At 40.2% G+C, this 12,137-nt stretch overlaps 1 protein-coding gene across 4 annotated transcripts; it reads right to left on the reverse strand.

Annotated features, from left to right (window-relative positions):
• Positions 1 to 2,536: 2,536 nt before the first annotated feature.
• On the reverse strand, positions 2,537 to 11,714 carry LOC109864880 (protein ATP1B4). Of its 4 annotated transcripts, none has more exons than XR_004204262.1 (10): positions 11,539 to 11,714; positions 11,214 to 11,283; positions 10,163 to 10,388; positions 8,282 to 8,410; positions 8,042 to 8,149; positions 7,236 to 7,435; positions 6,322 to 6,378; positions 6,117 to 6,209; positions 5,171 to 5,998; positions 2,537 to 5,135 (listed from the first exon to the last, which is right to left on the reverse strand). XR_004204262.1 is itself a non-coding variant. In XM_020452907.2 (9 exons), exons 2-9 carry the CDS (start codon positions 11,277 to 11,279, stop codon positions 5,837 to 5,839), a joined length of 1,041 nt encoding a protein of 346 aa, XP_020308496.1. In that variant the 5' UTR covers positions 11,280 to 11,283; positions 11,539 to 11,714; the 3' UTR covers positions 2,537 to 5,836. The 4 variants fall into 4 exon arrangements, 1 of the variants encoding a protein (XP_020308496.1); XR_004204264.1 differs by having other exon boundaries at positions 2,537 to 4,750; positions 4,821 to 5,998; XR_004204263.1 differs by having other exon boundaries at positions 2,537 to 4,750; positions 4,786 to 5,998.
• Positions 11,715 to 12,137: the final 423 nt, after the last annotated feature.

The raw sequence follows: 12,137 nt of genomic DNA on the forward strand, positions 1-12,137 counted from the left end.
TCAGATTCAGTCTTCCCAGCCTGGTGCAGGTCTACAATTTTGTTTCTGGTGTCCTTTGAAAGCTCTTTGGTCTTGGCCATAGTGGAGTTTGGAGTGTGACTGTTTGAGGTTGTGGACAGGTGTCTTTTATACTGATAACAAGTTCAAACAGGTGCCATTAATACAGGTAACGAGTGGAGGACAGAGGAGCCTCTTAAAGGTGTTACAGGTCTGTGAGAGACAGAAATCTTGTTTGTAGGTGACCAAATACTTATTTTCCACCATAATTTGCAAATAAATTCATTAAAAATCCTACAATGTGATTTTCTAGATTTTTTTTCTAATTTTGTCTGTCATAGTTGAAGTGTACCTTTGATGAAAATTACAGGCCTCTCTCATCTTTTTAAGTGGGAGAACTTACACAATTGGTGGCTGACTAAATACTTTTTTGCCCCACTGTATATTTTTCTCACCTATCTACACACAGTACCCCATAATGACAAAGTGAAAGCATGTTTTTAGACATTTTTGCAAATGTATTTTAAATAAAATATCTAATTTTATACTGAACAAAAATATAAACGCAACATGTAGAGTGTTGGTCCCATGAGCTGAAGTAAAAGACCCCAGCAATGTTCCTATATGCGCAAATAGCTTGCTTCTCTTAAATGTTGTAGACATTTGTTTACATCCCTGTTAGTGAGCGTTTCTCCTTTGCCAAGATACACCACACCTGTCAGGTGGATGGGTTATCAAGAAGCCGATTAAACAGCATGATAATTACACAGGTGCACCTTGTGCTGGGGACAATAAAAGACCACTCGTGCAGTTTTGTCACACAGCGCAATGCCACAGATGTCAAGTTTTGAGGGAGCGTGCAATTGGCATGCTGACTGGACGAATGTCCATCAGAGCTATTGCCAGATAATTGAATGTTCATTGCTCTACCATAAGCTGCCTCCAACGTCGTTTTAGAGAATTTGGCAGTATGCACAACCGCCTCAAAACCGCAGACCACGTGTAACCACGCCAGCCCAGGACCTCCACATCCGGCTTCTTCACCTGCGCTATCGTCTGAGACCAGCCAACCGGACAGCTGATAAAACAGGAGTATTTCTGTCTGTAATAAAGCCCTTTTGTGGAGAAAAAAAGTCAATTTAATTGACTGATTTCCTTATATGAACTGTAACTCAGTAAAACCTTTGAAATTGTTGCATGTTGCAATTATGTTTTTGTTCTGTACACATAAGTATTCACACCCCTGAGTGAATTTATAGAAGCAACTTTGGCAGCGATTACAGCTGTGAGTCTTTCTGGGTAAGTCTCTTGAGAGCTTTCGAAACCTGGATAGTACAATATTTGCCCATTTTATTTTCTAAATTCTTCAAGCTATGTAAAATTGGTTGTTGATCTTTTGTTAATCAACCATTTTCAAGTCATGCCGTAGATCTTTTTGCAGATTTAAGTCAAAACTGTAACTCGTCCACTCAGGGAACACTGTCTTGGTAAACAACTCCAGTGTACATTTGGCCTTGTGTTTTAGGTTATTATCCTGCTGTCAGGTAAATTAATCTCCCAATATCTGGTGGAAAGCAGACTGAACTGGGTTTTCCTCTAGGATTTTGTCTGTGCTTGGCTCCATTCCATTTATTTTGTATCCTGAAAACCTCCCCAGTCCTTCACAATAACAAGCATACCCATAACATAATGCAGCCACCACTATGCTTGAAAATATGGAGAGTGGTACTTAGTAATGTGTTGTATTGGATTTGCACCAAACATAACGCTTTGTATTCAGGACAAGAAGTAAATTGCTTAGCCAATTTTTCTGCAGTATTTAATGGCTTGTTGCAAACAGGATGCATGTTTTGGAATATTTATATTCTGTAGAGGCTTACTTCTTTTCACTCTTTCAATTAGGTTAGTATTGTGGAGTAACTACAATGTTCTTAATCCATCCTCAGTTTTCTCCTATGAATACTTATTAACTCAAGACATTTCAGAGATTTCAAAAAGATTTCAAAAAACATAATTTCACTTTGAAATGGAGTGTTGTGTGTAGGCCAATGACCAACCAATCTCAATTCAATCCATTTTAAATTCAGACTAACACAACAAAATGTGGAAAAAGTCAAGGGGTGTGAATACTTTATGAAGGAACTGTATTCTCTATAGGCCCTGTTCAAAAGTAGTGCACGATAAAGGGAATAGTGTCCATTATGGACGTCCCAGTGCTATGTTATGGGTGCAGTCATCACTGGTATATTAGTAGGTGCCCAAATTCTGTCTCCTTTTAAGGTCATATGAACCTATTTCTATGGAAGTTCAATGTGTTGCAGAGAACAATGGATGGATCTACACTTAATCGCTCCAATGGATTGATTGGATTCCCATATTGTTTAGTGTTTTGCGCATCCATAAGCCTCAAATAAACAATGTAATTTAATCTGACTTGATACGTTGTGGTTTTTATACTTGATGCGTCAAATCATGTCATTTCTTTTCAGGATTTTGTGTGAATTCCTTAATGTTTATAGTACATGACAGATACACATTGTTCAATTAGTCAATATAATTTAATGTTTATTGTTAACATTTGCTACAGTGGTTTTTATTAAACAATATGAATTGGCATAACACTCACCATTTTAATATTTCTTAGGCAGTTTTGATCATTGACTGTACCATATCAACATAATGAATAAAATGAATAAATCATTCTGCAATGCCTTTAAATATACACACCACTACTTATTTATTTGGATAGTGAAGCAAAAACTTTTAATTTGGCACTCTACTCCAGCATTTTGGATTTGAGATCAATTATTTGACACGAGGCGACAGTACAGAATGTCACCGTTTATTTGAGTGTATTTTCAAATCTGTTTTACCATTTAGAAATTAAAGCACTTTATTTATCTAGTCCCCCTATTTCAATGTGTCAAGCATTTGGGCTAATTCACGTATAGAGTTGGTTTCCTGGAAACAGACTAAGTCTAGTACTAGACTAAAAAGCTTATAGAGAATCTCCATTGAAATAGCTTTCTAGTACAAGACTAGGCTTAGTCTGTTTCCCGGAAACCAACCCTTAGTGTATCACATTTTGTCTAAAGTTTAGTATTTGGTCCCATATTCCTAGCACGCAATGAGTGCATCAAACTTTTGACTCTTCACATTTGTTGGATGGCAATGGGTGCATTTGCAGTTTGTTTTGGTTGTGTTTCCTTACGGATTATGTTTTGCGCAATAGAAATAAATGGAAAATAATGTATTGTGTCATTTTGTAGCTACTTTTATTGTAAATAAGAATAGAATATGTTCCTAAACACTTCAACATTAATGTGGATGCTACCGTGATTATGGATAATCATGAATGAATCGTGAATAATGATAAGTGAGAATTACAGAAGCATAAATAGCTTACATAGAGGCACAAGCTTGATGTAGTCATTGCGTGCTATGAATATGGGACCAAATACTTAACGTTTAACTAAATGTAATACACTATAAGTGAATTTATCCAAATACTTATGACACCATCAAATGGGGGGACTAGATACATAAAGTGCTTTAATTTCTAAATGGTAAAACCGATATATATATGAAAATACCCTCAAATAAAAGGTGACATTCTGTTCTGTCGCCTCATACAAAAAAAAAACATTTGATCTCAAATCCAAAATGATCGAGAAATTTTAGGTTCACTGTCCAAATAAATACGTAGGGAAGTGTATATCTGGACAAAGTAGACCTTCAGAGAATGATGGCTAAAGGATAGTCATTACTTTATCTTGTTTGTGCATGTGTAATAAGTTATGTTTAATATACTGTGCTTGACAACCTTCAACGTAAGAAAAGAGTTGCATGTAAAAAATATATAATACATTCCTATGGAAAAAAAAGCATTGTTCTTATCAACATTGTATTTATTATAGTATATATCAGAATAAATACATGGATACCAGGTTTAGTAGAATCATAGCAAAGGTACAGTAACAATGATTAATTCTAGGCCTAAATCAAAATAGCCTGTTATTTCATGAAGAGTGTGCAAGACTGGCATACAAGTTTAGCAACAATGTGACCTCTGTCGGTTTCCACAGTAGATCTTACTTTCCATCAGCTAATATAGAGATCAAAGTCAGCCTGCAGTATTACAGTCTCAGTAGCAGTCTTGTGTTCATACAAAATAAAACAAAATGGCAGCATACACTGAGTATACAAAACATTAAGAACACCGGCTCTTTCCATGACATAGACTGACCAGGTAAATCCATGTGAAAGCTATGATCCCTTGTTAAATCCACTTCAATCCGTGTAGATGAAGGGGATGAGACAGGTTAAATATGGATTTTTAAGCCTTGAGACAATTGAGACATGGATTGTGTATGTGTGCCATTCAAATGGTGAATGGGCAAGACAAAAGATTTCAGTGCCTTTGAACAGGGTATGGTAGTAGGTGCCAGGCACAACGGTTTGTGTCAAGAACTGCAACGCTGCTGGGTTTTTCACACTCAATAGTTTCCCATGTGTATCAACAATGGTCCACTACCTAAAGGACATCCAGCCAACTTGACACAGTTGTGGGAAGCATTGGAGCAACATGGGCCAGCATCCCTGTGGAATGCTTTCGACACCTTGTACAACAAATTGAGGCTGTTATATGAGAGCACTCAATATTAATGTTAATGTTTTGTACACTCAATGTATATTATCAATAAATGTAGAATAAGGAGCTATCAAAAAACAACAACAAAACCTGAAATGTAACCTAGTCATTTACTGTTTATCTTACTGAAATGTAACCTAGTCATTTACTGTTTATCTTACTGAAATGTAACCTAGTCATTTACTGTTTATCTTACTGAAATGTAACCTAGTCATTTACTGTTTATCTTACTGAAATGTAACCTAGTCATTTACTGTTTATCTTATTGAAATGTAACCTAGTCATTTACTGTTTATCTTACTGAAATGTAACCTAGTCATTTACTGTTTATCTTACTGAAATGTAACCTAGTCATTTACTGTTTATCTTACTGAAATGTAACCTAGTCATTTACTGTTTATCTTACTGAAATGTAACCTAGTCATTTACTGTTTATCTTACTGAAATGTAACCTAGTCATTTACTGTTTATCTTATTGAAATTTAACCTAGTCATTTACTGTTTATCTTATTGAAATTTAACTTAGTCATTTACTGTTTAGCTTATTGAAATTTAACCTAGTCATTTACTGTTTAGCTTACTATGTAAAACCTGAAATGTAACCTAGTCATTTACTGTTTATCTTACTGTTTAAGTAAAAGTGTCCTGCCTTCACCATTCTTCATATTGTAGCCCTTGGAGTCTACAAAACACAATAGATATGCTGTTGAAAAGTACAAACTCAAAAGAAATTAGTACACAATTTGATTTCAAATCAAAATGTGCTTAACATGTTCCTCTTATATCCTTATTGTACAGTGGGTATTTATGTCTATTAATAATGTCTTAAATTATAAATTGCATAGCTACAGAGACGAACTACCTGTGAGATGAGCCTTGTGTTTCATAAACCTAGCTAGTGGCATTCATCTAGCTAAGTATTCAATGGTAATATTCAGTTTCTATACTTAGCTTGTGCTCAAGACTATCGGTGAGGTGTCTGTGTCGTGTGTGTATGCTTATGATCCTATAACATTCCAAATGATTGCTTTTTTCAGCAAAAGGCACAAGAGTACATGAGGAAATGGGAGAAGAGAGAAGCTGGTCAACTATTTTATGCAAAACAAGGATTCAACATAATGAGATTTTTTCCTATATTCTCTTGTCTCCTGGTTGTCATGGGGACAGCATTCAGCATGGGGAATACTACTATGCGCCCACATCGAAGGAGAAGGACACACTGCCTAGGAAGCGATCGGTAGGCGAATCATTGATGATGCCCTTGCCATTGAGTTTGCATTTTACAACAATGTGGGTGTCATACTGCAGCCCATTGAAACGCACGGCCACCACCGGTGCTGTGTAGTTTACCTGGGAGAAGGGATATGGGACACAAGCAACTTGAGTGGCTATTGTCACTATGATCATGCATATAATCTAGATCATGAGAGCAACAGTGGAAGTCATGATGCTGAAAATCCTCACTTACATGTCTCAGCTTCCCATAGTAAGGGTAGTACATCAGGTTGAAAATGCTTTTTGGGAAGAACTGAAGTTCTCCTAAGCTTTCTGGCGCACCTTTCTGAAAGAGTGAGAGGTGACCTAGTGAGTTATATTTTGGTGACTAAAGCAGTTATTATATTCAGTAACGAAGAGATGATGTTTGGAGGGAGGAATGCTGATCGTTACTGTACCTTGACTCCACAGGTGACGTTTACGGGAGTGCCATGGCCAGGTAAATAGCCCAGTATCTACAGGGAAAGAAATGAGAGCAAAGAAATGACCCTGTGTATTGTCATTTTGATGAGAAACCATGTAAATCTGTGCATATTTATAATTCACAGTGGTTATCTTCCGTTTTCTACCTAGCGATAATATTAATTTTGGATATCCCCACCAGGTTTCACTCTAAAACGTTAAAAATGGGGACAATAAAACTATATGCTACAGTATATAATGGTAACAATAACATTGATTTGATTCACAGGAACGCTGTAATCATATAACAAGACCATTTTATCTGCTCCTCACAATGGCCACAAGATGTCACTGAAATCTATCTATCTCAGATGACCTCAATGGCATCCTCCATTTCATCGATAAACTCTACTTTACGTCTATAACACAGATAACACTATCTGTTAGCAAACACTGATTATATATGCAGCTTTAGGATGAAGTTCATGTTAGGTGACTGATGCTGTAGAGGGATAGTGTGGTCCTGGATCTGTTTGTGCTGGGAGAATGACTCCTGTGATCGTTGTCATGCCAAACGTGCTTGGCACGCTCATAGAAGTTGGCAAAGACAGTCCAAACAGATCTGGGATCAGGATATCCCTCTATAGCATCATCTTGTGGCCATTGTGAGGAGCAGATAAAAACGGTCTTGTGATATGATTACAGCGTTCCTGTGACTCTACTGTAGCATATAGTTTTATTGTCCCCATTATGAACGTTTTAATATTATCGCTAGGTAAAAAAATGAAGATAACCACTGTGAATTTTAAATATGCATAGATTTACAACATTGTTTCTCAACAAAATGATGTTATAACAATGGGTCCTCCATGGGGGAGATCTCTACGATCTGATCTGAGCTGTGTCTTACCCGGTTCATTCGGAGGAGGATGCAGGGTTTCCCCTGGGAGAATCCAAAGTGGGGGTCCTGGAGCCCCGAGCACTCGCCCAGCCAGGACCTCTTGAACTGGCACGCCTTCCTCTCTGCGCTTTCCCCTTGTTCATCCTGCATGAAGTACGCGTCCTGCGGACACTGGATGTTCCTCTGCTCCTGTACGGCGTCATTGTATGCTGAAAGAGATACATAAAAGAAAATGGTCCTTTTTTCATGGGGGGTTCATGGTTAGCACTGAAACACCATTGATAATTTAAAGAATGGTATATGCTACTGTATGTCAAGGAGTGTGACTGGTTGAAAAAATAGGGACATGAGGTGGATGGGGAGGTGTGGGCTCCCATAAATAAACCAATTGTTCCGCCAGGCCTCTGATTCAGGCAGCCTGACCAAAGCGGGGAACTGAAGAAGGGGGAAAATGTAGCAGAACTCAATGGATACGCTCTGCCCACAAAGAGGCTTCCCTTCCCAGCATGCAGTTCTGCCAGTGGCGGTTTGGTCATGGGACAAAGGTAGGGAAGGTGGGGGGAGAGGATTAACTTACTGTGTGCCTGTTCTGCTTCAATATCATACCCCCAACATTCCCCAACATGTCCCCAACATTTGAATCCCATTGAACCCAACACAAACAAACACTATCCTCAGCTAACTTTCAGCCCACACTCCCGGATTTTTGTACAGCTAAAAGTAGCATTGGAATCAACATGGTAATGTCATGTTCATGGTGGAATTCATGTTTCTATTCAAGTTTGGCCAACTATTCCATCATGCATCTGACTCACGTCTTAGTTGTTCTTCCATTAGCTTTGCATACTTCTTCCAAGACTTGCGGTCAGATGCATTGAAGGCGATCTCATAGTGCCCATCCAGTTGTGGGGACATCGTCATACCTGCCAAAGGAAACCCATAGACAGTCAACTGTGCTTACGTTCAGATAGAATGGACAGATAGAAGGATGGAGGAGTGATAGAGGGACAGAATGACAGAGAAATAGGGAGTTGTGGGTTAGAGTTTATATTTACCTGGTGGCATCACCCTGTCGTTGTGGGTTGGATGGTAGGGGCTGATAGACAGCATGAGGCACCACATACAGGCACCAAACATGGCCGCCAGGAATGCATACAGTGCCGTGTAGAAGAGGATGATCAGAACTAGAAGGAGGTAACATGGATGGCAGATAAAGAGAATGAATTCAAACCAGTCATTATAACTCAATTTAATGGAGATGATGAGAAGAACGGCGAGGGTAACAGTGGTTATGGCTATCAGCGTGATTTGGAAAGACACAAGCACAGCATCAGAACAGAAAGTCATTGATTTGAATTGCCTATATAATGAAGTATAATGAATCCCCTGTTATTATGTTGGAATTGTCTGGGCTGTCTAGACACTCCTAATGGCTTTGCTCAGGATGCTCACTATTGTGTTAATTAAACCAATACAAAAGAGTTGTCTCTCCAAGTCTGCAAATGGGAATCACTCCAATCAGTTTGTATTTTGTTACGAAAAATATTTGTTAACAAACTCATTCACATTATCTGAACTATATGAAAAAAAGAAAACCCTGGGAACTGCCATTGTTCTCCCCCGATTGCAATTAGTCCATTAGCAATTAATCAAACCCAAACGTGCCCTAAACTAAAGGCTTTTACTGCGCAGGCAATTTCACAGGAGACTAGTTGCAGCCAGCCTTGCGTCCCCTGAGCCCACAAAGGCCTTACTGTTTGAGCTCAGTGAGAATTCACCCAGCAGTCCTTTCACTCAGGAACACAGTGAACCTCCGGTTGCCATCGTAGTGACGGTCTTTTGCAGCCATAGAACCATGGCCAGCTCCAAGTAGCCCCAATCACCCCACTCTGTTAATGTGTCCCCCTCTCACACTCCTCTCACACAGGAGACACATCACAGACTTCAAACTCAGTCCCCTCTCCTTTCTTGCCAGGGGGCACATGGGGCCCCATTCCTTCACAAGTGTGCATACATTGCTTTCTGAAACTATCGCTCCTTTTCCTGAGCCTGGCCTTTTGTCTTCTGTATTACTGGGCACGATGATGAAAAAAACAGCAAGTTTTCAGCTTCTGACGTTTTCAGGAGGAACATGCTCTTTCTTGAGACATTTTTCAAAGCTTGGCTCCTTGGACTGCTCTCGTATGGTAGAGTTCAAACCCAAACGCGTCACATAGCAACAAGGCTGTTGGATCAAGAGCCCTGCTCCATCATCACTGATTCAACAAGCCCCAGGAAACAGCCTCTGAAACCCCAGGAAACAGCCTCTGCCAAGAAAGTTTGTCTGACGACTGCGCCGAACAGTCACTTGTCTACTCCCTATGTGTTCGCCTGTGACCGTGAGGCCGCGAGCACGCTAGGGTCAAATGCAGAGTTCACGGGAGCTTTGGGAAAGAGGCAGTGGAAAGCCAGGTGAGGGGTATGAGGAATGTGATTCCTGGCCAGTGCGCTGCCCGGAACAGCGCACTCCCGCCGGGAATCCGTCCCCAGGCAGCCTTGTTTTTGTCCACATCGGGACAGAGTTGTCTGTGCACCTATGTAAACATGAAGCTCGGGGACACACACACTCACAGTCTAGTGAGCAGAGGCGAGGAACGAGGTCCCCCCCCCCCCCCCCAGCTACAGCCCATCCCAGCCCATCACCCAAAAACAATAAGCCACAAAACCACCACTTTTGCTTCAACCATTGGCGATTAACATTGTAATGATTACAAATGAGAGAGGTTAATGGCTCTATAAAGAGGTTAAGTACCAATGTGTCAGTAGACCTAATGTTGCAGTTTTGAACACTGCATAATGTACACGCTTTAGCTGTTATCTTGGGCGTGGAATATTTTGTGTGATATGATATGTAAGCGCAACATGCAGATCTGCTACTACTGAGCACTTCTACTTACACCAGCTATGCCCAGTGCGGCCCATGAACTCTCTGGTCTCTGCGTTCCATAGATATGTCTTCACATCGCCTGCTTTCTCGTGGAGCGTTCTCTTAGGTTTGGGCTTGGGCTTCCATTTCTCAAAGTTCAGGTCTTCCTGCTCCAGAGGTTGATGTTCTATCAACTCCTCCTGCACCTCTTCCAAGGCCTCTGACACTGCGTGCTTTCCAGGTGGCGCCTCTGCAGACTGGCACAATGAATAAATAGAGGGAGAAAAGGAAGGTAAGAATCACCCCAGTCCGACTTTGCCTTGCCACGATGTTGTCAATCAATATCTATTGGTTCTAACTCATTATAGAAAGCCATTTTTTGATTATTATAATCAGCCATGTTTTTAGGTTAAGCGCCATGAATATTTTTACATAAAGACTATTATTCCCTATTTATCGAGTAAATGCAATGTTCCAAAACAGCATGACATCCACTGTAGCAACGCTCCTCCACGATGGTCCTGTCCCATCATGTTTCGTAGTCCTCTTTGGGAGGGCTCTCCTCCTCGAGTTTGACCTTCCTGCTTGGAGCAACAGCTGCATCTGAGCTGGAGGGTCACGACGACAGCCAGATGTAAAACACTGATTCTCAGCATAGAGAGGCCCAAGAAAGATCTCCAGTGGTCAGTGAAACCCCCTGGGGTTTTAAGAATGTCACTTTCTTAATGAAGTGGAGTTTTTAAGAACTTTTTCTATGGCTTTGTTGTAAGATCAAATGCACTTTTAAAAAAAGCATCCTGTTATTTGCAGATGGATCAATTACTGGTAGGCCTTCTGGATGTTTAAAGAATCTAAATCAGAACTAGATCTGATATATGGCATGCAGGTTTGATGGGTTAACAGTTACAGGCAGATAGGGATTTAATTTTATTCTATTCTGACAAGAACTGAATTAATTATTAATTAAATCCATGAGGTATGGTACCCCAATCCTCTTGCAAGGTGCACTTGTAGACAGCAGAATGAGTCCCAGAAATCAATTAGTTTTCATGTCATCCTCTGTTTTCACACAAGGGACTTACTGGATTTGGTGAGTAGTTTCCATGGTGCTCTTCCTCAGCCCCTCCCGCCGTAGAAATGGGCTCCATGATTCTTCACAGAGAGAAAGGTACTTGTTAAACCAATCACATCTACTACCTTCTCCAAGGAATTAAAGCGGCACATCCTAACATCCTTAGAATGTAATACAAATCCATTGCACCCACTGTTTCCGACATTTTTGCGTGAGGTCTACCAAATAACTTTGAAAAACCATTACAAATGTTTTTATCGACAATTGATTTTGGCACAGCTCCAGGGTGTGATTTCCCGAAAATATGTATATTTTTTAAACGAATCTTGACATACCTGAGTTTTCTTTAGCAGGGAAAGTTCTTTGAGTGTCTTGAATCCCTCTTGACCCTAAGTAGAACGAATTCTAAATTGGTCAAAAATAAATGTGGGATTTCATTAGAAAGTTTTACGCACACAAGGGGAGCCGGGCACAAGAAGCTCCTCACAGCTAGGCGAGCATCATAGTGAATGAGTGCATACTGAAAAGAGGAACACGGGGGGGGGGGGGGGGGGGGGGGGGGGGTCTCGTGGGAGAGAGGGAGCAATGTCTTTTTTTAATCCCAGACGAATTTTTGGCAACAGTGAGGGGCCGATGTACGGCATTCTGCACACGCACACCAGAGTCACATTGTCTGTTGAGCTGAACTAACTGAGACTCAGGCATAGACGCAGCGCACCGAAAATACTATTTCTATGTTATTCCCAACATGCTACTGTCTGTCAATCACTGTCGTGCTTAAAGCTGCATTAACTGTTTTTTAAAATTAATAATGTATCTATTTTTGTGCTTTTTAAATGGCCACTGCTTGTTGTAGGCTATGCTAAATGACTAAGACTACTTGAACTTCACAGAACAACAGTTTTATGGCGAGCAGCCGATTGTGGTCGGTTGC

This window comes from Oncorhynchus kisutch, linkage group LG19 (assembly GCF_002021735.2).
Source record: "Oncorhynchus kisutch isolate 150728-3 linkage group LG19, Okis_V2, whole genome shotgun sequence".
In the NCBI taxonomy this organism is placed as follows: domain Eukaryota; kingdom Metazoa; phylum Chordata; class Actinopteri; order Salmoniformes; family Salmonidae; genus Oncorhynchus; species Oncorhynchus kisutch.

Bases quoted from the DNA above. Each gene is read 5' to 3' on its own strand.
- LOC109864880 (XM_020452907.2), bottom strand. From the start codon at position 11,279: ATGGAGCCCATTTCTACGGCGGGAGGGGCTGAGGAAGAGCACCATGGA. The intron at 10,389-11,213 runs GTAAGTCCCTTG...TCATTGTGCCAG, and splicing joins GAAACTACTCACCAAATCCA to TCTGCAGAGGCGCCACCTGG. The intron at 7,436-8,041 runs GTGAGTCAGATG...TATCTCTTTCAG, and splicing joins AATGGAAGAACAACTAAGAC to CATACAATGACGCCGTACAG.